The 27,680-nt window shown below is 38.7% G+C and overlaps 1 protein-coding gene across 1 annotated transcript in view; it reads left to right on the top strand.

The window, feature by feature from the left end:
* LOC144650737 (protein FAM13A-like) overlaps positions 1–25,386 on the top strand; it is a 34,160-nt gene extending 8,774 nt beyond the window's left edge. The window contains exons 11-28 of the mRNA XM_078510477.1: positions 129–175; positions 1,363–1,411; positions 1,947–2,092; positions 12,013–12,084; positions 13,479–13,526; positions 14,031–14,137; positions 14,678–14,773; positions 15,325–15,521; positions 16,272–16,349; positions 17,658–17,855; positions 18,412–18,552; positions 20,317–20,621; positions 21,385–21,900; positions 22,442–22,655; positions 23,272–23,423; positions 24,127–24,228; positions 24,418–24,472; positions 25,186–25,386. Of these exons, the coding sequence (XP_078366603.1) occupies positions 129–175; positions 1,363–1,411; positions 1,947–2,092; positions 12,013–12,084; positions 13,479–13,526; positions 14,031–14,137; positions 14,678–14,773; positions 15,325–15,521; positions 16,272–16,349; positions 17,658–17,855; positions 18,412–18,552; positions 20,317–20,621; positions 21,385–21,900; positions 22,442–22,655; positions 23,272–23,423; positions 24,127–24,228; positions 24,418–24,472; positions 25,186–25,254 (2,592 nt within the window). The 3' untranslated portion in view covers positions 25,255–25,386. The remainder of the gene's footprint in view (positions 1–128; positions 176–1,362; positions 1,412–1,946; positions 2,093–12,012; positions 12,085–13,478; positions 13,527–14,030; positions 14,138–14,677; positions 14,774–15,324; positions 15,522–16,271; positions 16,350–17,657; positions 17,856–18,411; positions 18,553–20,316; positions 20,622–21,384; positions 21,901–22,441; positions 22,656–23,271; positions 23,424–24,126; positions 24,229–24,417; positions 24,473–25,185) is intronic.
* Positions 25,387–27,680: the final 2,294 nt, after the last annotated feature.

Below are 27,680 nucleotides of genomic sequence, written 5' to 3'. Positions count from 1 at the left end.
AGGTAGATTTTACTTTCTCTCTAAATCTCTTGTCTGAGTATTTCCTTTAGGCAAGACGCACTCCCAGTAGGGTGTGGTAAGCACTCCTGATATACATATTTTAATATTAATAACATTTTTATTTGTAGGTGTCTCCTTATGCTACCACGGACATATTTAGAGTTCAAGAAGCCAAGTGAGTTTGTGGTTGTAAAAAATAATGTTCTTGTTTAATTTAAGTTCACTTAACTTTTAGGAGATAAAGGATGAATGAAATACTGAGTAAATGAACAAAGAATTTCTCACCAAAATCGTGCGTGTTAACACAAAGATAATAGACAGCGATGACAACTGGAATCTAAACTATACAAAGAAGCCTACCATATCAAGCGTTCAGCACCATCTTTGAACAATGGTTTAAAAGCTAGCAGAGAACTATGCTTATTCTCTTGACATTAACGTCTTTGTTTTGTATTTTCATGTGCATGTTTTAAATGCTAATGTACCATCTTTCAGTATTTAAACCCAAGCTACTTGTTTGTCACCTAGTCTGAAGATGATATAGAATTATATCGAAATATAACAATTAATTATACCAACGTTTCCTTGCATTTGTTGTCCAAATCATTGACACAATGCATTTACTCGGTATTTCATTCATCCTTTAAGTTCACTTCTCGTACTTATTTATACACCCTTACATTACCCTTCTTCACTTCATTTACCCTGAACATTAGAGTTACCATGCCAAAACAACGTTTTTAATGCAGCAAAGAAGTCTTAGCAAGTTTTTATAATGACTGCAATAAATGAGCATGGGTATTATAACAGAAAAGTGACTTGATAGTTCAAATAATTATTATTAACAAAATGAAACCAAAAAGATTGAATGCCGAGTAACTTACAGTAATAGACCCTATTAAGGACCCTGTCCTGTGTGGTTAATTACACTGTTAATAGAGCGGTTTTCACTTGAGTGTCGAAAGTAAATTGCGTTTGCTTTGGTTTTGCATTACTACGCTCAGTGATTGGCTTAAAAATCTCGCGCCACTTTCTCCGCCAATCAGAACATAAACCAAAACCAATCGTGACTCGCTCGCGCACGATTTCCCACGCTTCGTGCCGGCTACAGGTATTTGCTTCGAGTTTTGATTGGTTCACTGGATTGTCTGTGTCCTTTGTGATTGGCCGGAGTAATTACTTTGGTTTTGGTTTTACGACACTCAATTGAAAACTGCTCTAATTGTAGAATAATAATGATTCAAGTTATAAATGGGTACCAGCAACCAAAAGAACATTTTCAGACATTTCTAACGCCTATCTGACTCAATAAACTGTAGTTAATAAAAGCCCTGCTGATGGACATCTTCTTTTCTTTTCCAGGACAAATGACTCTCCAACACTACTGGCAAGAAATAAGCATCTCCAAAAGGTTAGAAAAAGTTTTTTTAACAATCCATTCTCTGTCATTTATTTCAATATTGATCTTTTCTACCATATGCATCCTCTTACATGTATGGAAGATTATTTTGGCCAATCAGGAATTGAAATGGGTGTCTGCTTCTGCTAATTGAAGGTGTCAGAGATTTGACTGCACTTCCATAAAATGACATGCACAGGGCTGTACAGGTCATACGATAAGAGAACAAAATAAAAATGAAGATGAATTGTTCAACAACGACACCAGCTCATGTGGGACAAAGAAAACATCTGAGTCCCTGATGGAAATCAAACCCATGACCTCACAGATACCGACAGAGCGCTCTAACCAACTGAGCTACCAGAGACTCGTGGTGAGCTGGGCCAAAACAATGTGAAAACGATTAAAACAAAATAATGCATAGATCAAACACCAACTACAGTACTGTAAAAAAAAAAAATTCTGTTTGACGCAGTGGTTTTCCTAAATTATAATATTATCTGTAATGAATGTTATTGTGTTGTAACATTGATTGGTTTTTGTGCAGATTGTTAATGAAAAGAATGAAAGTTCAGCCAGTGATGAGGACTCATTTCACTTGATTGAAGAGAAGGACAAGGAGAAACTACAAGAAGATGGCCCTACTTATGCTACAGTCAAGAAACCAAAGAAGACTTTAAAACCTTCTGCTCGGTAAGTAAATTTTCTTGCGTGTAAAAATGAAATTGCAAGAAACAATGTCACAATGACAGTTGGGTGCAGCAGTAAAAAAATTCATTGTGCATTTACTTGATGCCTCAGAAGACCTCAGAATTATCCTATATACACAATGTAGACTAGTCATTTACCTATGAAATAAAATTTATTATTAATGTATTTTTAATTACATTGTGTACTTACTTAATTCATTTTTTCATTAATTCAATAGTCATTTTTGACAAAACAATATTTTTCTTAGCACACTGAGTGTAAATGTGAAATTATTTTTTTTTTACAGAGCTTATTACTAATGACAGAACAATCTTTATTTCTTACAGTTAAGGAACATTTTATGACATGCCTTTTTCCATTAAGATTACATTCATTTGATATCACAGACAAAATTGTTACTTTTTGGCAACTGCAGACAAAACAACAGTCGCTAATTAAACTTTGTGCTATTATGCCTGAAGGAAAATCACTAACATGAAACAGTTTCCAGTTTTTTAGTCCCTAAAATTATTTGGGATAATTTTTTGAGCACATTTGCATGTTTTGGCTCTATCCACACATAAAAACTTTACAGTTGCTTTGTGACTAAAGTTGCCACTAATACATCATTTCTCATGTTGCCCCCAACGATGATGAAATGTTTTAATGGCTACACTTAACTGATAAGCAGACAGTATAATTTATAATCCATTAATCTATAAATCCCAATTTATTTTCAAATCTTTGGTAAAAATTAATATATTTGAATGTCTTGATGAAAAAAGATTACTATCCAAGTTGTTTTCTCTTTTATGACAAGCCTATAGGGCATAGATTAAAATTACAGTTTTGTAAGTGCAGATAAATCAGCCGTGACTTTGAGGTTCCTTTGGCACTTAACAATTTACATGAAATATTATGCTCTCATGACAGTTTTTGACCACAATGAATACAATTTTGTAAAGACTGTAGCTGTTTGAACTGTAGCCAATGAAAAATAGTTTTTTTCGAATCCTAAGCTTATTATCTTCTTTTAGATACAATCATGTACATAATCCTCTGTTTTTAGAAAAAAAAACATGCATTAAACAACACTATTAGTTTTAATCAGTGAAGCATGCAATAACATTTGACACTTGCAATTAATGATCATGATATTTATTTCTTGCAGGTGACAAAATGTTATTTTTGTATGCTTCGTTGATTTGAATATTTTTTGATGCAAATGACACTCTTGTGTGTGAAACAAACTCTTGAAGGAGCATTTTCTTATAACAGGGTTCAATTTGTTTTCGGACTCCCAAAATGTTTTCGGACTCCAAATTTATATATGTTATTTGCCGGCTGGGAGGTCCGTATAGTGAAAAACTGTGACCGAGGTCTGAAAATGCTGCCCGAGGCCGCAGGCCGAGGGCAGCATTTTCAAGGCCGAGGTCACAGTTTTTCACTATACGGACTGACCCTAAGCCGGTAAATAACTTATTTATTTTTTTCCTACCTCTAATGTGTTTGATTAAAAAAAACCTACAAAGATTTTCTTGCAAAATGTGTTTGTATTATCCGCGCGCATCCTAGTCAGTCTACGGCAAGAGTGAAGAATGATTCGTTTGCTATATTCACTGCTATATTGAAGAGCTTACTGCCAAACAAATTAAATTCGCTAAAATGAACAGTACTCAAGGAAAAGTTCATCAGAAAAGCAAGAAAAAAGCATCAGCGTGTCGCGAAACACTTTGAACTCCATTTCGGCTTGTGAGTTCTTTCAGTTAATTTAACTTACTTTTCGGACTGGAAAGCACTTACAACACATATTTTCCAGCTATTTACATTTGTATTTAACGAGTCAAAAACCTCTGTGTTCATTCCCACAGTATTCTGTTTTGATAAAAAGTTTGCGAAAGTGAAACTGAATGAAGCTGAAATGTGTAGTTTGGTCGCCTACACACGGCACAATATTGCGAGAATTAATTTGACCGTTTTTTAATAAAGCATCTCATTTTCTTGAATGGCGATAAGCAGTATCCGTTTTTGGAGAAAAGTAGCAGAAAAGCAAGGTGTTTGAAAGGATAAATCGAGTCTGTATACCCGCCGACTTGCAGTTAACCGCAATGGCGTGAAAATCAGTGCGAATGCAAACATCGATCGACAAACCACGACCATAAAACTATAACTTCATTTTGTCAATAAAGATCATGAATACTCGCCTTTTGGAGAACTTCAAGGCCTTTAATTCCACTGCTAATTTTCCCATACAATTTAACAACGGTTGGTGAGCAACAACATCGATTTTGGAGAGCAAAACTGTCATGGACTAGTTCGTCTCGCCGCGAAATTAAACTCACGAAAGCGTTACCGTGGCCCGTGGAAGCGGGCAGAGATAGGAGAATCTTGCCCGCGCTAAGAACCAATCAGATTGCAGGATTCGTTACCGTGCCCTCTTGGAAAAAAATAATTTTGTTTATTAAACAAGTAATCATTCTTTTTTGCTTAATAAACAAGTTTGACTAGTGAAAGTTGCTTATTAAACAAAAAAGACCCTATTTTTTAATTGATAGACAAAAAAGGTGGTATTTTTTGTTTATTACACAAAAATTTTTTGCTTATTAAACAAAAACCCCGCGCGCTTTTTGTTTATTAAACAAAAGTTTCACAAACTTGTGGACACGAAAATTTTTACCTTCGGCCGCCATTACATACAAAAATATTGAGAGGAAAAACAACGCTACGGATGAATCATTATTTTAAAAACATACATATTAGAAGTCTCTACTGCTAAATCATTCCACTGAGGAAAAACAAAGGCATGGGTTCCCTTTTAGGAAGAATATTTTCCAAAAGTTTGACTACGCGACGCGATCGAGCGGCTGCGTTCAACGAGCTGCTTGTTGGATGTTCAAGTTTTAAATCGGAAACGAGCCCTCTTCATTTTATTAATTACAAAAAAAAAAAAGAGATTTCTAAAAGCAGAAAGAACCGGGGATTTGAATGAAGATGGCCTGTTTTTCGTCGAGTTAGTCGGTGATATTAGATCTATTTTATAAACGACGAAATGAACATCTTTCTAGCGATGTGTTTTACGCCGGTCATGAAATTTTCCCCTTGCAGCGTTATGTGGGGAAAATAATTAGGCTCAACTCCGTGCAAAACCTCGGCAGCAATGGATAAATCATTGTGAAATGAAAAACTTTTAACAGAAGACTTCTCTGCTGCATCCTATTTAAGCGACCTTTCTTTTCCTGGAAGAATATTTTCCATGCATTAAACGTTGTGCGATTTCGCGGCGAGCGATCGGCGATGCCGGAACGAGCTGCAAAGTCGAAAGTTTTTAAGCGATTCCTAGCAAATAAGGATCTTTTTGAAGGCAGCAAGAACGGAAGATTTAAATAAACACAGCCCTATAAATATAAAGTCGTAGTATTCAATATGCAGTCGAGATAGCCGGTGATAAAATTTATTTTTAGACACAAAATAAACAGCAGAGCTAGCTGTCATGTTCAAACGATTCACCCGGCGCCGGCAGACAGGGAAAATTACCACGGTCAGAAAAAAAATTCTTTTCGCGTCAACTTTCAAAATTTGGGCTGAATTCCAGTGCAAAAGCTCGAAAGGACTTAAAATTCCTAGGTTCATTAAAATTAAGCGGAGTTTTCATTCAAGAACGGTATGTATGAAGGGTAAACAATGTCTAGCTAGCGATTACTTTCACCGCGGACTTTTTTACAACAGACTTCAAATGCCAGCTAAGGTTTTGAATATAAAGCGAGAATAGCGCCTTTTGTTTATTAATTAAAAAAAAGTATAGGCATTTTTAGTTATCAAACAAAAGTGCCACAACATTTTACGAACTTCATGCAGTCACGAGTACGGTGAAATCGATCTTGCAAAAGAAAACAACGTATAAATGTCATACATATAGACAGCTAATTAGAGTCACCAGTTTTCTTGAAAATATTTATAGGTTTTAACCAAAACGTGGCACGTTTTGTGTATTAAACAAGTAACTTTTGCTTATTAAACAATTTGCTTTTCAACCGAAAACAGGTCATAACAGTCTAGTTTGCAAACACATTCTTATCTTCATGCAGCTACGTAACTACGGACATAAATATTTGCGAGCAAAAACAACGCAATCATTTCACCCGAATTTTAATAATACAATGAGGTAAAGAGTTTTCTGAATGTAGCAAAAATGGATCACTTTATTCTGGACAGGGCGAAATAAACAGCAGCGTGGTTTGTATATCTCCGCGATTCGCACGAAAGTTTTATTTACCACGGTCTGAAATCAAGTTTGTACTTTACGCGACAACTGGACAAATTTGAACTGAATTAAATTTATGTGCCAAGTGTCGGTAAAGTAAAATTTAAATAGAAAGAAGGTACTGAAGAAAGCGAAAACTAGTGTGAAAACGTTACTGAAAAGAAACTCAAGTTTTCAGTTCAGTGTTGACTTCTAGACGCGACTGAAACGAACACTTCGGTTTGATAAATAGAATTTAAAGGAAGGATAAAAACTCGCGGCTTCTTGCAATTCGTCGAGTTCGTTCGTACTGTAAAATTGACTTATGTGCAGACAATGTACACAGGAGAATATTCATTCAAAAAACAATCAAAACAGACTTGTGAAATCTGAGAACACATTCGATTCGCACGGGCAGATCATGCAGAGATATTTACGCAAAGATCGATCAAGAGATAAAATGTGTTCTTCGGTGCGTTTCCGCTTGATTAAAAAACACACGTCCAGTAGAACAGAAAAATAGCAATACAGTTATTAAAAGGCTTTAACTACTCATGTAAACAAAGTCTTTTCACTGAAAGAGTTTTAGTTTGAATCAGGATTCCTATTTGAAAAGCAACTGTCACGCAACTCGCCGGCTAAGAAAACGCGAGAAAAGGTCGTTTTGTTAAATCTAATTGCCCTTTATTTTGAGCGAAAGTAGCTACAGAAACTTTTAAAACATCTGGAGATTTTCGAATGATCGTTTCGAGCGATCGTTTTGCCGGGTAGAAAAAAAAAACCGAGCTTGACTACCCGTGAAGCAGTTGACAGTTTACGTTCGCGCCAAAATGCTTTGCGCGGGAAAAATTTCAGACACCTTTTAAAAAAGCTTCGGCAATTAAATTCAACACGACAATGAAAATACAATTATTTTGGTTATCAACCCACACTTTTAATGAACTTCAATATCAACTGACTGATCGAGAGAACAAATATGAGACATGAGCTCACCTCTTAACAAGTCACTGACATCAGGGTAACGGCCCGGCGTCCTTAGCACAGAAATTTATGTATGTCTGTAGATTCTTTAGTTGTCTTTCCCTTTAAATATTTAAACTGCCATCAGTGATTTGACCAGCTAAAAGTGATATGACTTGCATTTTCTTTGTTATACGCTTACAGACACTTGTCCGGCCTGGTACATGTACGTATTGAACAGTGTCCAGCACTCCGTTAAGTAAGTCTTGCTTGCAAACAGATCAAAACGAATAGTTCTCAACTAAAATTGTTTTAAGTTCGCTCTTGTTTTCTCGAATACGGTAGTCCCGGAACTCGCATTATAAGTCGCGTATGCACGTGTAGATTTCAACGGCGGTTCAACGGTTCACCTAAAAAATGACGACGAATTAAGTCCAATCAGCAAATTGCAGAATAGGCCATGTCAACAAATCTCGATTCCCCGACTGAGTTGAAGAAGGCACTATTTCTCCAATTTAACCAATTTTCGTAGCGAAAACATTTGCACAAATGTCGCCACCGCCGCTAAGCACAGAACTGTCGACTAGCCGAAAAACTTTACAGAGCTCTAACGATTGACCGTTCCGTTAACCGTTGAATTGCGAACACGCTGCTTTGATCGCTAATGGCGCGTCCACAGTGACCAATGACAGCGCTTGCTGTCATAAAGGCACGTGACGGGAACCAATCACGGTGCTCGCTGTCAGAAGGTGTCAGTCACAATTCGGATGACACGCCTATAATGATGAACCCAGGAGTTCCTCAATCGTTAGAGCTCTGTAAAGTTTTTGGCTAGTCGATTATCATATAGCGGTCATCACGACTGAAGCTCTGAACTGATTGGACTTTTCGTTTTTTAGTGAACCGGTGAACCCGTAGTCGATTTCCGCTTAAAAAACGAATAAAATTATATATCTGCGCTTACGTTGACTGGCCGGCGCAAGGTCTACTGCTGTACCTGTGCGTTAATAAAGAAAGAACTAATAGTTTGGTCGCCGCACTGTTAGGGGGCTGTCTTTTTTCTCTATAGTAGTGTGGTCTAGGGGTGTCAAAAATGTATTTTTTGCGTGTTGAATTATCGAAGTTTTTTAAAAGGTGTCTGAAATCCGCGGCGGCGCGGAACTGTCACTGCTTCCCGGTAGTCAAGCTCGGTTTTTTTTCTCCCGGACGTCGCTCGAACGTCATTGAAATCTGTGTTTTAAATAGTTTCAGCCCGCGTCTCCGGGGGCGTGCGCTTTTCAAATGGAATCTGATTCAAATAAAACTCTTTCAGTGAAAGACTTTGTTTACTGAGTAGTAAGCTTTTAAACTGTTTTATTTCTTTCTGACGTGTGTTTTTTAACCCCTTTTTTTTCTTGGTTTTGTTCTGTTCGCTGCCGGGTTTTTATCCTTTTTATTTTTTTTTTAACTGTTGGTTATGTTCTTGTGTTTCTTTATGTGTTTTTTTGGTGTGTTTTTTATTTCTTCTTTGCCTTCATCCTTATTTTTCGTATTTCTTCTTGGTGGTTTTTTCGTTTTGGGGGTTTCTGTTTGGGTTGGTTTTTTTCTGGGGGATTTCTGCGTTCGTGGTGTTGGTCTGCGGTTTTATCCTTCTTTATTTATTTATCAGAGTGTTCGGTCGTTGTTTTCCTTTTTTTTTTTTTTTTTTTTTCTTTTTTGTTGCAGTTTGCGGGCTGTGGCCCTCGCCAGCTATATTTATGCGCGTGGGGCATTTCGTCGGAGTTGTGCTTTTTGTCGGGGTGAATTTACTTTTTACAGTTAGCGGTAAGCCGGTTGTTGTTGACTTCTCTGTCGTTTTAAATCACTCATTAGTCTTCTGTCTGTTTGTTGTTTTGTTTTTGTTTTGTTTTGGGGGCTCTTCGGTTCTTCGCCGGTTTGATAGCCTTGTGGGCGGCCGCTTGATCTTTCGGGCTTTTTTAGTATTTGTCGGTGTGGTGTTTTTGGCGTTTGCCTTTCTTGGCGGTTTGTTTTGAGCCGTGGTCCTCTGTTCCCGGTTTTTTTTTTTGGCTTCTTCTGGTCGTAGGCGAAGGTATGGTCTGGCGTGCGGGGCGTGTGCGGCGGCCTACTTTATTGTTTTCTTCTTCTGGCGCAGCTAACTTCTTTTTTTAAGTAGTGGACGGTGTTGTGGTTGTGCTTCTCTGTTCTTTTGTTGTTCCTCTTTTTTTGGGGGTTTCGTTGTTTTTTCTTTTTTTTGTTTTTTTTTTTTTTTCTTTCGCTCCGCTTTTATTGTGGGCTTCTTTTCTGTACCTCGGCGGCTGAACTCATCCTTTGTTGCGGGCCCGCCCCCGGCTCTTCGCGACTTTTCTTGATTTGCGTGGGCGCTTCCTATTTTTTACTCGGCCTCCTCGCTTCCTCCTTCCGGTTTTCGCCGCCGGGCTGCTGGCGGGGTCGTGTGTTTTTTCGCCCTGTCCTCTTTTTTCTTTTTTGGGGCTCGTCCGACGGCTGGTTGGTCGGCCCTTTTCTCTTTTTCCTCCTGCCTTTTTTTCTCTTTTACGCTCCTTACTGGCTTTCTCCGCGGTGGCGCAGCCACCCTTCCTTCTCAGCTCGGGGCCGCCTCCGGTGCTGGCCTTTTGCTGTTTCCCTCTTCTGCCTTCTCCTTATTTGCTAAATCGCTTAAAAACTTTCACTGGCTCCCGGCTCGCCGTCTCGTCGCAACTTTAATGCATGGAAAATATTCTTCCAGGAAAGAAAGGTCGCTTAAATAGGATGCAGCAGAGAAGTCTTCTGTTAAAAGTTTTTCATTTCACAATGATTTATCCATTGCTGCCGAGGTTTTGCACGGAGTTGAGCCTAATTATTTTCCCCACATAACGCTGCAAGGGGAAAATTTCATGACCGGCGTAAAACACATCGCTAGAAAGATGTTCATTTCGTCGTTTATAAAATAGATCTAATATCACCGACTAACTCGACGACAAACAGGCCATCTTCATTCAAATCCCCGGTTCTTTCTGCTTTTAGAAATCTCTTTTTTTTTGTAATTAATAAAATGAAGAGGGCTCGTTTCCGATTTAAAACTTGAACATCCAACAAGCAGCTCGTTGAACGCAGCCGATCGATCGCGTCGCGTAGTCAAACTTTTGGAAAATATTCTTCCTAAAAGGGAACCCATGCCTTTGTTTTTCCTCAGTGGAATGATTTAGCAGTAGAGACTTCTAATATGTATTTTTTTAAAATAATGATTCATCCGTAGCGTTGTTTTTCCTCTCAATATTTTTGTATGTAATGGCGGCCGAAGGTAAAAATTTTCGTGTCCACAAGTTTGTGAAACTTTTGTTTAATAAACAAAAAGCGCGCGAGGTTTTTGTTTAATAAGCAAAAAATTTTTGTGTAATAAACAAAAAATACCACCTTTTTTGTCTATCAATTAAAAAATAGGGTCTTTTTTGTTTAATAAGCAACTTTCACTAGTCAAACTTGTTTATTAAGCAAAAAAGAATGATTACTTATTTAATAAACAAAAAAATTTGGAGTCCGAAAACATTTTGGGAGTCCGAAAAAAATTGAACCCTGTTTTATGAAATGTAGATCTCTTTTCTGAGTGAACAGTAGCTTTTCAGTGTTCACAAGCGTAACAACCTTACATGTACAAGTTGTTTTTTGTTGAGGTGAAAAACCTTGCACATACAACATTTGATTGCACTTGTTAAACCATTGTCAGTAATGGTGACTCTTAAGCTAGCCACAGGCATAGTTTGCGAGCTCTTAGAGAGTTCATGACACAAAGTCACATGTTTGATTCAAGGTATGTTTTGTCACATGCCATGTGTTAAAACTATTTGTATCTCCACATGCAATTTATTTGTCTTATGTATTTTCCCATCCATTCTCATCAACATTGTTATTAATATGTAAACCTACATTGTATGGTTCATATCTTTTGGCAGTGTTTGCAGATTTTAATTTAAGCAGCATTTTAATAGTTTGCGCAGTGTGTTTATTTGCACTAGCATCTAACCACTCAGATTAGCTCAAACTCTAATAGCATCAGAACCATTATTTGTTTTCATATTGGAAGTTGTTTTCTGTTTGCTTAAGGTTGTGAATTTGCAATTATCTGAATGATGTTTTTAAGTCTTTTAAAATGCAAATTCATTTTTGTTTGCGAGTTCTAAAGCAGAGAAGTGTTTTTAAGTCTGCATTTAAATGCAAGTTGTGCTTAATTGATATAGACAGTTAACAGATGCACTGATCCAAAGGCAAGAGTAACTGTCGTATTTTTGCATGTGTTGTGGGTGGATTATTGCAGCCATAATGTCTGAGGGTTTTGTTTCTGCACGGAAGCCCCATTATTAAATTGGATTGTTTTGAATTTCTCACAGAAGGTGTATAAAATTTGAAAGGTGTTAGGGGTTATGTATCATACCCAATTTTGAAAAACAGAATGAATATATTCTCTGTATACACACAAATGGTCATTATTAAGTCAAAATATCGCTTATTTAGCCTGGGCATATTGGTTTCTTTTGAGCATAGATCTATTTGATGTATTATCTTACCAACATTTCCTTTCATTAATAATTAAACTAGCGTTATGTGAGGATTAAAATTCAATACAGCCAGCAGGTGCTATGTTCTAGGCAGTTATTGATTCCTCTGTATAATTATCTTTATTGCATTAGCGATTCCTCTGGCTTACATTAATTTTGTCAAACCTTTTTGCATTTTATTATATTTCTTTTAGCATTTCTTCACCTACAGAAGACCTGGATATGTACGTGAGGTCTGTTTCACCATCATGGAATACTCTACAAAGGTAAAACTTGACAAGATTCAGTCTAAATGTTTTTATTTCTGCTAAATAAATGCACGTAAATGAATAACTGCATGCATTTGCAAGATTAGCTAGTCCAGGTGCTTAATCCAAGGGTTTATTCTGTGTAGAAAATAAACTGGTCTTTCAGCATTGTATATTGATCAACAAATGATCCCTTGTGATCAATTGTTTCTATTCTTTGTGGTGTGACTGAGACATTTTGAGATTAAATTATAATGTGGCTTACTGAAAACCAAAATGTAAAACATCATGAAAGCTGTTCAAATTCAGGGCACTAAATGCTTCCTTGTAGCAGCAGTAAATTTTACAACTTGGGTAATTTTAAACCGAGCAGTAAATGATATTTGATCTGTTAATGTTCATTCCATAAAGGTGTCACATTTTATTATAATATTTTTTATGCATTAGAGAATAAATACATGTATTTAACTAATTGGGCCCATGAAAAAAATTCACTGGAGACACATTATATACAGCAAAGATTTTCTTTCTTGAAAACTGCATTTAACTAAAACAAAATTGTGTTTAGGCTAATTTGAAAACTAACTTCATAATACGTTGACATTAGAATAATATTTTGTCTGCATTTTTGAATGTTCTTTTTATTCTTCTGTCTTGCCATGTTTTCATTTTATGAGATCGTTTACATTGACATGACCCTCCAAGTTAAGACCATTTTAGTCGCCATGGCAACTAAAATTTTGGAGCTGGGACTTAATTGTAACCGAAATCACCAGCCTGGCGACTAAAATTGAGAAGAAGGATTGAAAGCTTGAGCTGAATTTAGGGACTAAAATGTTTCACTGGCAACCAAACGTGAGCACGCCACTAAGGAAAAAAATAAACTTGGAGGGTTGTGACACTGACTATAGTTATTTCTTTATTTAAGCCTATTGGCCCATCAGACCAGAGCTTATCCTGATTTTCATAGCATTTAGCAACTACAAGTATTTCTACTCTCCCTGGATGGGATGCTAGTCCACTGCAGGGTTATGCCCAGCATTAAATTTGCTGGTACCATACACCTTGGGTGTAGAGAGGCACTGTGAGAGTAAAGGGTATTGCCCAAGAACGCTGTAACACAATGACTCCGGCAAGTCCAGTGCACAATTTTTTGTTAGTGCCCTATGAAAAATAAAATGAAAAAAAAATTTAGAAGGGTGGAAATTTTGTTGGCCAGTTGGAAGAAAAAATCTGAACCCCCTTTACAAAAACCTGTCATCGTTGAGGGGGGGGGGGGGGGGGGGGGGGGGGGGTGGCGTGCAGATTTTTTCTACCTCTGCATGACCAGGTATGTTGAATTTTAACCAAAAAGACTTGTATGTGTTGGAATAAATAACTTCAGTGTGACAGTCATATCATTGTCTTTACAGTGATTCAGGCCCCACTCTAGAATCTCCCAAGCCACCTGCTGGAAAGGAGTAAGTATGAATCTCATAGCATTTATAGTCAGTATTAGTAATCACAATGTGGAGTATAATTTTGGAATAAATATTAAGCAAAGGGTAACAGGTTCTCTGAAAAAAATTACAAGTGTTTGTTGAACTCAAATTGCAAGAATACACATGCAGTGTTCATTTATAGGAAGTGGGCAGTGATGTTCAGATTATTGGAATATAAATGTTACTTCATAAGTCGTCAGGCGATGGCTATCCTCTGTCACACCCGTGATAATTTGCACTGAATATCCCCTTGAATTTGCTGTTATTGTACAAATACTTGACCACATTTTCCATTGTCTATGAAACATATGAAACCACTCCATGTGTTTTGATTTTATGACATCATTTCTACATGTATGGTCTGTAAGAGTGTAAAATAAGAGAATCGATCAATCAAAATAAGCCAAAGATACTTGAATAGCTTTATGGGAGGAAAATGAAGAATTATTAATTTTCTTAATACTGCTATAATTGTTCTTTTAGGATTGTACAGAAAGTAATCAATGACACTATTAAAGAGCATTTGTTTGGACCTGATCTGACATCTACTGATGAAAACAGCCCACACTCACCAGAATCTGGCGATGAAGGTATGTGTAAATGTCCACACCGATGTCTACTGTCCTCCTATGGCTGGTCATACTATGGAAACCAAGATGTTTACTGAGTAGGTTTGGTTTGAGACTGTGAAGGCAGAGTGGCCTCGTGGTTAGGGCACTGTACTTGTAACCCAGATGTCCTGGCTTCAAATCCAGCTCCCTGCCACTGGATAGAGTGATACACCTGGGTAGAGAGAGGCACTGTGAGAGAAAAGTATCTTGCCAAAGAACACAATGCAATGACCTTGGCCAGGGCTTAAATCCCATTTTGCTCGATCTTGAGTCAGCAAGCTACAATGTATCTCCCTTAGAGATATGAAGTGAAGCAAACTTCCATAGCACTTGTTTTTTGTTTCGTACTTTTATTTCAAGATTGTTTTTTGATAGCCAGTTGCCATCTGCACTGAAAATGATTCAGGCAAAAAACTATAATGATCAATTTTACCTTGATAACCACCTCTCATCTCCCCTCCCCCCCCCCCCCTTCAAGGCTTTTTCTCCGAATTTTTACTTTAGGATTTTTACAAACAGGTCCACCTCTGCCAAGCCGTAACTACAGTGATGAGGAGGCTGGCAAACAAAGAAGGCGAAGGAGAAGAAATATGAAAAGTCAGAAAGAGACATCAGGTGAGTGTACTGGCTGAAAGTAATGGATACAATGACGAGTGCAACCCAAGTGTAGTGTGAATGTGTAGTAACAATTCTATAGTGGGGGGGGGGGGGCAGGGCAGGAACCTGGGTGTTTTGGGGGAGGGAGGGGTACATGTATGTAATTTGGATTTGAAAGGAGGGGAGGAAATTGGAGTTTTAACAGGAAGCAGGGGAAATAGAAACATTTTGCAACAGGTTCAAGAGGGAAATTTAGACCGTGTCCCCCTCCCTGCACTGTTCCTCCAATCCCATACATTGAAACAGTCCTTGACCAATTATCCTTAACTCCTTTTCAGTTGGCAATTGTCTTTAGTACCTGCATACATTTCTCTTAATAATTATAGTTCTGAGAATTTAGAGTTCAATGTCAAGGCAATAATTTTTATCTGAGTTAATAAAGCCTGTCTGCTTGACAGGGTATCAATAATGTTAGAAGAAATTTGATATTTGGAAATTCTAATGTAATAGGCATAAAACATAAGCATGTAAATATTAAGCAATTTGTTTTCTGTTTCCCCAACCTGCAGATTCCAGTAATATTGTTGAAAACAATAACAAGGAAAGGATGTCTGTAAAAGGAGCAGTCGAGGAACTGGAGACTGCTGAATCAGAACGACAGGATAACAGACAAAAAGAAAAAGAAAATCTTGTGAAACCTCTTAAGAAGAGACCAAAATCTGAAGGATTTGAAATGTTTGAAAACAAAGACATTGTAATTGGTGTGGTAAGTGGCTGAATCTTGCCAAATATCATCTAAACTGGCTAGTTATGCAGCGTCACAAATCGATTACAGACACACCTGACACTGTAAAGACATTATAGGAAATTTGAGTTGGAAAATGCACCCCCCCCCCCTCCCTTGCACTTGGTTTGGAGAATGATGAGCACCCCCCCCCCCCCCCATGTTTCAAAATGCTTCATCACCTCTGGCTTGTCACATGTTACATGTATAACAAGGGATTCTGCATGCATCTGGGTTGGCTAAAAGGCTAGATTTTTTAAAGTATAGTTTTTTTTTTTTTTTTTTTTTTTTTTAAAGTATAGTTATCTTCAATGCACCTTGCCGTTGACCTTCTTAATTACCCATGACCTGCTCCTGTCTGGCCTTGTAGCTCAGTCAGTAGAGTAACCGTGATCTTATCTAGAGGTTGTGGGTTCAAACCCCACACTAAGGTCAAAGAGGTTTTTGCTTACAGTCGTCCCCTAGCCTCCCACGCGGTTGTTTTTAGAGGCGATTGTGTTTAAGTGAAACACGATTACCACTAAAAACGACCGCATAGGAGGCTAGTGGTCCCCAATGTCCTTTCTAATTTCCAGCATTAATGTATAAAAAGCTTAAAAAGGCCAAAGTCACATATTTTATTGTGCTGTCCTAAAAATGCAAGCATTTAAGAACATGAGAAATATAGGAAACTCAAGTTGTGAATTGGAATTTGGGTCCTTTGTTCTCAAAAGTTTCCCTTTTCTTTCTTAGGACAAGAACAGCAACAACATATTCAGCTCAACTTATCCTCAGAAAAGACATTCATACGGACAAGCTGGACCTTTTAAGGTAAGTGCACACAATTTTGTCAACTCTGTGTTATGGATTTTAGCCAATTTTTTTTTTAAGAAAAGGCCATCAGATTGAGTTACCAGTAAATTATAGAAACAACCACTTAAAACAGTGAAGGAACATTTCAAAAACACAACAAATACAAAAGAAAGTACAGATCGACAAAAATTGGAACGGATTGGGATATGGGTTTTTGAAATACTGTTAGGCTGAACAGTTTTCAAAGTTGTGAATATATGATAAGTGGTGACTTGGATTTAAGTGAAAATTTGCGACCACTTCTCCACTTATTTTCACTTTAATCCAAGTCACCACTTATCATATATTCACATTTATCATTTGGACACATTTGAGCCTGCAGTTGGCAGGTCATGTGTCACACATAAGAACCCAGTAAATGACCTCGCTCACTATGAGTCCCCCATAGCTCAGTGGTTAGAGCGTCCAACCGGTATTCTGGAAGGTCATGGGTTCGACTCCCGTTGGGGAACTCGGAAAATCTTTTTTCCGAGTATTTGACTTGCGGCTACTTCTCCACTTATTTTCAGTTTTCAAAGTTGATCTCTTGTTTGTAACTTTAAATTATAACACCCGGGAGACATACCGTAAAATTCCGGTTATGGGCGCCCCTACTTACCAAAAAAAAAAAAATAAAACCCAAAAAGAAAAAAAAACCGATCAGTAAATACGTATAAGCTCCCCCGGTTATAGGCCCATCTAACTGGAAACAAAAAATACATCCGATTATAAGCCGCCCCGGATATAAGCCCCCCTCTGCCGGCTAATAGCACTGAACAGTGCTTTTTGATGCTTTATTATGCGTTTTCAACCTAAAAACGTATTTTGATCAACACTCCTGTGGCTCGTTTCGAAACGCTTTTTTTATTCCGCTTATAAGCCCTCCCAGATATAAGCCCCTCTGCTTATAAGCCCACCCAAAAGCCCTTAGGAAGTTGGAATTTTACGGTGTTTGTTTAAAATAAACCAATGGGGTTGTCATTTAGATCCATAGAAGTAATTTCTTCCTAAACATTAAGCTTCACAGGGAGTATGGTTTCAAGAATATAAGTAGGCCAGCATTCCCGATTTTATTAGGATTTTCCACTTTCCACAACGGCTTTTGCTGCACTGTAGGGAACATAATTTTCATCACAGAATTTGATTTCTCCAACGTTGAAAAAAAGTTCTTGTTATTGCCTTAGCATTCTTGTTGCACGTCCCCCCCCCTCAATTCTAACAACCCCCCCCCTTAAAAAAAGATAACAGCGGCTAAATACAGTTACCATATTTTTGTGTTTGACTCAGGATGACGAAGATTTGTACGAGGAAATAATAAGTACAAGTAAAAGCGATTCGCTGTTCACAGTAACAAGGAACTCTGAGATGCTTGGTTCTTTGACCCGTGACCGAGCACCTCCCCCAAAGAACAGGCGTAGACCAAGCTTAAAGAAAAGACGTGATGAAAGTGAGATTCATTCAAACGATGAAGAAGATTTAGACAAGGTAAGCTGTGAAAACTAGTTCTCCTTTACAATAATATTGCAAGTGCTAAGAGAAATCTGGCATGCTCTGCTTCGTTTAATTTCGTTGGTAAAAAGCGGGAAAAGGGAATTTAGTGCTCAATGGAAGGGAAGCAAAAAGTGAAGCAGGCTGGCCCACAACTCAATGTGGGCGATGCCTGAGATGAGGCAGTATTATGCTGTTGATTCTCCCAAAGTTTTGACTATTTTTGTGATTTTCATTTTGGTTTTGCCTTTTGGAGAACCAAGTTTTATGGTAGGCAGTGAATTCTGGGTAAGCACATCACGATAAAATTAATAGTCTGTGCGGTAGTAAAACTCTTTCAAAGGCAAAAAACAGGTATCACATGAAATAACTCTTTAATAAGTTTTTATTTATGAGTGGTTAAACACGTTTAATAAGGCTACATGTACAGTTGTCAAAGTTATAAGCACTTTGTACAGCTTGTAAGATCCACCTCTGGGAGTGAAAAGGTCAAATTGGAAAAGTTGGTTGGCCTGTGATCAATCTGTGTAACCATGTCGTGGGTCTTTCACAGGACGCTCAGCAGAAACGAATGGTGCATCCTTTAGTTGATGAAGCAAAGAACAAAGATGTAGTGTCAACGACACCCCCCAGATCACCCAGGTCTGCAAGGTCATCAAGAATTCAGCCTCCAGCTGCGTCAACAAAGCAAGATGTGAGTATAGAGTGTGTTCGTGGCGGTCTTGTTGGAGGAGTGAAACAATAAAAGATATTTGCATAAAAATGATTTTTTTTTTCCAAAAAGAAAATCATTCTATTGTTTCACTCCTCTAATATGGCCACCATGAACACACCTTATTGGTATTTCTCTTGCACACAAGCACCGTAAAATCGTCAACTTGAGGCACCACCGCCTTTTCAGAACTGAAATTAAAAGAAATGTATGAAAACGAGTAGGGGGAGTTGAAATTTCCATTGTGAATTCCGCGTGTTTGATTCTAATTCAGTGACAACGGCATTTTATGAATGAATATGCTGGGCGGGTGGTCTGATCAAAGATAGCATGTTCCAGGCTCTCGGTAGTTGAAGGGGAAAGCGAAAAACGCGGGTGAGCGAGGAAAAAACGAGGGGGGACGAAGAAGAGCGAAGCATTATTGTCCTTCGCTCGCCTTCGTCCTGCCTCATTTTTTTCCTCGCTCACCCACGTTATTCGCTTTCCCATAACTACCAAGAGCCTGGAACAGGCTAGATCAAAGAAGAAAGATGGTAACTTTAAAATTTAGGGTGCGTTCCTTTGGGATGATCAATGATCAAGATCAAGATCAATGATCCAAGATCACTCGGATCATGGTGCATCAAAGGAGCCGGCGAATCCCCTCTGTGCAAGGATTTGTCGGTTTATGTAATGCACATGATCCGAGTGATCTTTGATCATTTATTCTTCTCTCATCCCAAAGGAATGGACCCTTCATTTACCCGTTGCTCGAAACGTAACATGCATAAGAGAGACAGCAAGAACATTTTGTGGCTGGAACCCCGGCTCCGTCAATTTTCTGCTGTTGTAATTTTCAGTAACTCTTCACATGCCCTTCTTTTTCTTCCTTGCGCACACTGTGAGAATGGCGTTTTTTAAGGTGGCTCCATAGGGTTTTGAGATATTACGGCGCGCGCACAGTGATATCCATCAAATCATTTTCGCGTTATTTTTTAAACTAGTAAAAAAACTGCCGAAAATAAAAAAGGACAATCGTGAATCTTTTTAAAAACGCCTTTTTTTTAAGCTACATCTACCAAAATCCTACGGTTTTTTATGGTGATCACTTCGGTGAAAATTTTGAAATCCCCGAATCTGTGAGAAGTAACTTTTAAAAACAAAAAAGTAGGGTGTCAGGTCCTTTTACTAACACTACATTTTTAAAAACAAGGCAAAGGTATCAATCTTGCATTTAGAATTTCACGGAAACTTTAGTAAATACAGGGGAAATTTATATTTTCGCCGAATACAAAGTCATCGGATCTCGCTTTTGAGCGCGCGACTGACTACAGTTGATGTGTAAGACCGTTGTTGTTGGTTTTTGTGCGTCTGTAACCCAGGTTAGTTAGAGACATACCTTATCCTTTATGTAGCAGAATCTCTGAATTCTGCTCGAAGTATCTCACAATCACGGAGACTATTCTTTATTTTCTCTTTTGCTTTCGATCGCACCAACTTTACAAAAGCGGCCAGAAGCACCGCGGACGTTGTAAACACCTCTTTAGGGTGTTGTAAACTCTTTTATCTGCCCAACACAGGAAAGCACGGGTGTTGTTTCATTGGCAGGAAGCAAGTCTCGCATTTTCTCGCCGAAAATTTCACGCTCGCGTGAAGCCGCCATGTTTGTTTTGAATGCCGGCATTTCAAGCTCGCCCTTTCGTACCCATTCTTCGCGCGGTCAAGAACCCTATGGAGCCACCTTAAGATGTCGTTCTTGTCTTTCAGCATGACGAAGTGGATGAAGTTGACTCATCGCCCTTCAGACCACGAAAAGATCTCATCACTCAACAGTACAAGAAAAAGCACCATGGTGCCCCCATTGTCCCTCCGCTGGAACTCTACAAACTACAACAGCACGATACAGACGATATTCAGCTGTCACCAAGGGAGCGATACGAGAGGTTCGGCACAGACGAGGCATTATTGTCCCCTCGTTCTCGGCCCCTTACTATTGATACCCGGACCACTGGTTATGAGTGTCCCCCGTCACCTCCTCATGAACAGATAGAACACTCGTGGTTTGAAAGAAGGTTAGATATCGGTGACAACTATGAAATGTAATTGTAATTTTCTTATTGACTTAGTGTGAAGGGTTTCAAGGCTGAACGGGAATATACCGTAGAATTCCGCTTATAAGCCCTCCCGGATATAAGCCCCTCCGCTTTTAAGCCCACCCAAAACCCCTTACGAGGTTGTATAAGCCCAGGACTTATAACCGGAATTCTACGGTATTTGACCAGTGCAAAAAGGTTTTCTTCTTTGGCCTCAAGTGAGTTAGTAGTATACACTTCATGACTGGGCCCGAGAGAAAAAGTTACTTTTGTTACTGGAGAATCTCAATGTTTAATGCATTTTCTACATTGAGATTCGAGGAAAACAAAATTAACTGTTTTTTCCAAGGGACTAGTCATTAAGTGATTTGTTTTATGGTACAACGAAGACTTAGAAAAATGGCGGTCGTCGGTCAACATTCGCGGGCAACATTGCACTGTTACCCTCTGGCGTCAGATTTTGCCCGCTCAAAGACTTTTGGCGGGAAAAAGTTTTAATGTTAGAAGTCATGTGACCTCGAAGTAGCCAATAAGAGCGCACGCTATTGGGAAAGAAGAATTGGAGCTATATAACAATAATAAATATGTCATAGCAAAATGGCGTTGGAAATTATTGTGTCGCTGATGTCTTCACAAAGGTTTTAAAACATCTATCTAAGAAAGCTCTGGAATCGTTTACGTTGTAAGGATGCATTGACATATCAAAATTACAAGATATAATTGTGTCTCAATTTCATTACAGGGTGGAATCGTCTCCGAAAGGTGAACAAACCGTCAAGCAACTCACTAAAACAATCAGCCAGCTCAAAAAGAGAATCCGAGATTTTGAAGACGCATTCGAGGGCGAACACGGGCGCCGGCCGTCGCAGAGCGATAAAGCACCTATTAAAAAATACGTGTCGGAGCTTGGCCGAGCAAGAAAGCAGCTAAAGGAACTTAAAGAACGCGCTAAAAACGAAGCAGAGCGTTTGAACGAAACTGTACCACCCATGAGTGGACAAGACTTGAAAAGCAGTAGTAGTGAACCACTCCTGACCACCACACCCACAAGTATCGAGCATTCCCTGGAGAGCTTACTGAACAAGCTTCAGGAGAAGAGGGAGGAGGCTGACAGGCCAGAGGAGGTGGAACAGATGGGGCGGGAACAGCTTCAGGACGAGAAGCTAGCGGTGCAGAAGGCTCTGCTGCAGCATGAGAGCTTGTTTGGTCGGCCGAACACTAAAAACGACAAGGACCTTATGAGGCCTTTATATGACAGGTCAGTAGCAATACTTACTTTACATTGCGTTACAATACCTGACATTGCGTGAAGGGAGAGTGATTGCACTGCTTTGGTCTAAATTGACATGCATACGTCCTTGTGGAAATTGTTATGCAGCAAAAGTTGACAAAAAAGGAATGGGACTATCAATTTTTTCGGAGGGGGAGAGGGGGAAGAGCAGTTTTTCTAAGCAAGATTTTTTTGTAGGTTGTGGAATATTTTTTTTTTTGGGGGGGGGGGAGGGGGAGAGGGCTTGATTTATGGCACGTGGCTAGCTTTGCATTTCATTTAGTTCTTTTTGTTCTCGTTGTTGTCTTCTATTTTTGATGTACAGGAATTTAGTATGATAATTGACTACTTCCCCCTCCTCCCCTCCGAAAACTAATGGTCTATCCCTAGTCGGGCTTTTCGTTTTCTAATACATGTACAATAAATGATTCTCCGTTGTGGTGTTGGGTAGGTTGTTCCTTGCAGAAAGTGTCAAATTTCACCTTTGATTATATTGGGTGAAGTAACACTCTGGTTCGTTCTTTTCTAGGTACCGCACAATCAAGCGTAAACTCGCTGCACCTGTAGCAACAGAATCACCCATCAAGATCCCAGGAGGGACTCGCCCCAGGACTAGTTCAATCGATAGACTGGTGTCAGATCTGGCTCCTATTCATGAAGACCATCCCTTAAACTCACCCAGTGGCAGCGGTGGCTCCCCTGCCAGGACCCTAACACAGTCACTGCCCATCACTGGAGGCAGGGTAAGTTAGATTGTTTTTACTTTGATGTTTGTCTTCATTTCGGCAAATTTGTTTGCTGGTCACACTATCGTGCTTTGTTGCAGCTAAGAGAATTGCGTAAATGAGGAGTGGCTGCGTGACCAGAGAAACAACTGCTAACCATTATCTGCGAATAAGCTTGTTGAGCCCTTCGGTCATTATTGCCCAGTCCTCGAACATACCGTAGAACCCCGGTAACTCGAACTCTAAAGGGAAACGAAAAACAGTTCGAGTTTAGTTTACTGATTTTTCAGCACTTTAGTGTACAGTACAGTGCAAATTAAACTGATCTCGTTAGAAACTTTAATACTATCATAAATTCTTATGATAAGTGTAGAAAATGGCCGTCAAATACGTGATCTGTTTGTTGCACCAATCAGTGGGCATCCGGGCGAGGCAAGAACCGAAATTCGAGTTATCGGGGCAATTGTGACCCAAATTTTGATCAAGGGAAGCACGATTTAGTTCGAGTTATCCGAGTTCGAGTTAACCGAGTAAAAATGACTGAAATGTAGAATTAGATTCGAGTTAGATGGTGGTTAGTTCGAGTTACCGGGGTTCTACTGTAAAATTACTTTAAACTATGTTCGTTTTTCAGGACTCGCCAAGAAGACGTAGTGCAGGCAATATGACCTACACAGATACTTTAGACGCTGATGATGAAGCGTTTGGTGACACAATACAGGACACCCTAAACCTGAGTGACTCCGCTCAACTAAGAGAGGACGCCAAATTCCACGAAATGACCCGGTTAGTGAAAATTGTTGTCCGCGATACTGGTCTCCATTCGCAGCGCTTGTTAGGATCGTCACGCAACGCTTCTTTTCAAATGAAAAACGAAGCTTTGCGTGAAGAAAAAAAAAGACCCGGAAGGGAGGGGGGCCGGGGTGAAAAAAAAATTTACTCCCGGGTTGATTAAATAATTCCGACCACTGGTATGGAAGTCTTTACATGGAAGTCTTATCCCCCATGGCCACACAATTTGTAAATAGCTAACATTAATACCGCACAAGCTGAATAAACTTGGCTAAACTCGGAGGTGTTTAGCAAAGTACTATTCACCTCTGAGCTGCTGAAGAGAAACAAAATGGCCGCGCGATTCGCTTTGACTACCAAAAGTAATGTTTTTGGCCGTTATTTTATTTAGCTTGTGTAATATATTCCAAAACAATTATTCACCTCTTCTTCGGTGAATAATTGTTAATTAACCTCCCATCATCAGGAATCATCAATAAGTTCTGGACTATTGAACGGCGCAGAAACCCAATACAAATCGGTTGATCCTGCAACCTCGTTCCCAGGGTCTCTCTCCCCCCCCCAAGAGCGAGAGACGAGGCAGGTAGATAGAGACCCTAGGAACGAGGTTGGTTTTCCTGCACAATGTCTGTCCTGCATAATGTTTGCAACTGGTTACTCAACTATCTACTCATCTAAAATGTGTTTCTCTGTTAAGGGATGAGTTAAGTGAACAGCTAGAATTGAAGAAAAAAGAGAAAAAGAAAATGAGAAAGAAACTCAAGATTTTTGAGGATGACTTCTTTGAGCAAACGGGACGGTAAGTGGTGTACCTGTGAACCTCTAGTAGTGGTATACCTGTTAAACTCCAGTACTATTCGTGAAAAGAGCATTTGAACCTTCAATGGGTGACATACAAATGTTTCTTACACAAGTCACGCAAGAAGATAAAACGAAAAGTTTGATTGAAATCTTTAAAATTCTAATGGTAATTTTTTTTCTTCCTTAGGCGAGTTCAGAGAGAAGACAGAGGAGAAATGGAAAACGATTATCATGAGTATAAGGTATAAACATTTCTAGTGTGATCACCTTAAAAATATGTGTTTTTATTTGGCTACGGGCAGCAAGAATCGAATTTGTCCAGTGCTATTTTTTCACTGCGACCATTTGTAAACAGTGTAGTCTGACAATTAATTGTCTATCCTTTATACCACCGGACTGCGTTGATTAAGGCAAGAGCTGAGGTAAAGGGTTGGAACTAAAGCTTTCACTTTTCCTTCCTCGCGATCAAAACGTATAGAATAACCTTCCGCGAATCTCCTAAGAGTCGCCGTACAATTTTCCTTGGCAAGCGTTTGAGAAGTTTGCGTGACGATGGAAAAGAACATAACCGCCCCAGCGCAAAAAAAAAAAAAAAAACCCCGGAAAAGCCCCGCGGGAAAAAAAAAAAAAAAAAAAAAAAAAAAAAAAAAAAAAAAAAAAAAAAAAAAAAACCCCCCTTATATTATAAAAAAAAAAAAGAGGGCAAGGCCAAAAAAAAAAAAAAAAAAAAAAAAAAAAAAAAAAAAAAAAAAAAAGAGAAAAAAAAAAAAGGCGGCCCCCAAAAAGCGCCAGAGAGGGAAAAAAAAAAAAAGAGCCGCGGCGCTTATTCGAGTAAATACGGTATATTTAATGTAAGATTGTGGTTGTCACGTAGACGCTGCGTTGCGTGACAGCTCCAATAAGTGTATCTAGGAGACTTCTGTAACCAATGATGTGTACTATTTTTCCTTTACAGCACATAAAGCACCAGTTGAAGCTTATAGAGGCTTTATTGACAAAACGTCAAGTCATTAACACGATGTAAACCGAACTTCTTTCAAGATTTATGCTTGTATATATTACTGTATTTCCTTTATTTGTTGAGAAATAAGACATTATTGTATGTTGAATTTTGTATAGAGTTTTAAGAAAAATTAAAAGTTATTATTTTGTTTAACGAGAATGATTTCTGAAACTTTCCCCTCTGGTGTACTATAAACAATAATAGAGAGGTTAAGCATGACGTTTATTTTTCCCACGAACGGCAAAAATTCAACTTCTGCCGTTTGGCGTTCGTATGCGGAAATGAGTAGTTTTGTGTTTGTCGTGAATGTGGGATTTTTTTCCCTGTTCTTATGGGCAATTAATTTTAGAATTCGATAAAAAGGTAGCAAAACAATAGGCAAGCTCGCGTTTTCCGTTTGCCGTATAACGTCATGCTTAATATCTCGAATAGTGGCACTTTTTTAACGGGATTTTCTTGTTTTGTTAATAAAACTGCTCAAAACGACCCCGAATTATAAAGCTTCTTATCCTGAATTTCGGAGAGACCAGAGAGAGACGTTTGAATTTCAGGCTAACAGCTTCTAACCAAGGGAAATGTCTTGTTTATACAAAGTGTCAATATTATTAAAAGCGGCTTCTTTTAAAAACTCCTTTCATTTTCTTTCGGCACGTGTGTCCATTAGAGAAATAGCAATAATTTAGCGCGCGCTCTGATTGGATGACGTTTACGCTTTATTACTCCCCTGCGTTCTTTTTCGTTGATCAGCAAACATTTTGGCAAGTCAGCAAAATACGGAAGTTGGTGGAAACGTTCACCTTTATTTTGCCTTCACACAAGTTTGTCTTTTGTTTGTTCTGTGACACGGAACCCATCGACAAGGGATGAGTGCTAGCCCTCGCAGCCAAGCAAGCCGAAATTGTTTGGGCTGTGAGGGCGGATTTCTATTTTCATAATACATCAGGTCCAGAAACAAAAACGAGACTTGCGGATTCTTACTTGCATGAAGATTAGAAAGGGTTTTACAAAGTTACAATGACTCTTGAAAATAAGGCGTACGCTAATAAGGTGTACTTTAAATCTTTGCCCAAAAGCAGTTGCAAGAAGACGCAAGTTTTAAAACATGGACTTGCCTTGTGTTGGCTTGCCAAACGGACTTGAAGTTTACTGTATTAAAGTGCGCAACAAGTTTCCAAAAAAAGAAAAAGCCCATTGCAATGCTGTAGGCTGGCTCCCTGGCGGCTGCCAATCAGGATACGATGTCAGCAATATACAGGACTTGGGTTAACTTGCGTTGATTGACTAAATGGTGAAAAACTTGCGACTACTTTCATGAAAATTTTACCTGTTCAAAGTGAATGCAAGTCAAACGATCGTAAGTCGACAACGTAAGTTGGAAATTTGAGTTTGCTAGCGATTGTTTGGTCAGGGCTTAAATGACAACCCGCCCCTCTCATTTCGTGAAAAAGGCGTATTAAAATTTCTGTTTGACTCCAAGTCATTCGAACAAGAACAAGCACAAAGCTTGAACGCGTTGGAGATCACTTAAACGTGAACTGATAGGAAACTTAATTTATTTGTCCAATTTTGGTGCCTTTGTGTCTTGCTTTGTGACGAAAATGGTCATTTCCTAGAATACCGGCTTTCTCGTCCGGGTTGGGACCATTTTTTTGCCAAGTGTCAATAAGACAACAGGTTCGCACTTAATTGGGTTGAATAAATCTTTAACCCTGCCACTGCCAAGATGGAAATAAAAATTCTTCCTACTGCGGTCATACATTACATTTGCTGTAAGTTCAGAGAAGTTGTCAATACATCAAGACAATATCCCGTACTTGACTATTTTATTAATTCTCATTAGCTGTCTGCTTGAAATTTTATTAATGTTTGAGGAGAACATAGATCTTGATCAGTCCCGGGAATTAATGAGTTTTAAATTAGGGCACTTTTTCAACGGAATATTATATTAAGATTTCAGAATTTTTGTTTAAGGTCAAGTTAAGTGATCAACGCGACGCAAAGTAAAGACAGTTTAATAAGATATTCTCACATGAATGGTTTCGCAGATTGACTGAGGTCATCATAGTCTTCCTGAATCTCAAAATTTTAATATTTGATCACCGGGATTATAATGGAAAATGACAAACAGGATGTGAAGATTCCACGCTAGTTTCATTTTCCTAAGCATTTGTTACATAAAAGTTTTTAAGTTCCGCGGATAAAGTTGCAGAATTTTGTCAGTAAGAGCATACTTAGCTATGAGTCAAAACATGATTTTTTCGAAACTTTTTTTGTCTGTACATTTTTTACGTTCTTGTATTGCAACCAAATTGCAGAGATTGATTTTCGGTGTTTTTGCCGTTCGCGCACGTCAACTTTTAGTTCCCCCTCCCCACCCCTGTTTAAAATTGATTTCACGTCCAGAAAACTAACAGACGGCTTCATTTTGCTAGTCCCATCATTGAAGG

Source organism: Oculina patagonica, chromosome 4 (genome assembly GCF_052425735.1).
Source record: "Oculina patagonica isolate OP01 chromosome 4, crgOcupat, whole genome shotgun sequence".
Taxonomy (NCBI): domain Eukaryota; kingdom Metazoa; phylum Cnidaria; class Anthozoa; order Scleractinia; family Oculinidae; genus Oculina; species Oculina patagonica.
The sequence above is the reverse complement of the archived record's forward strand: the minus strand, read 5'-3'. Positions and strand labels throughout refer to the sequence as shown.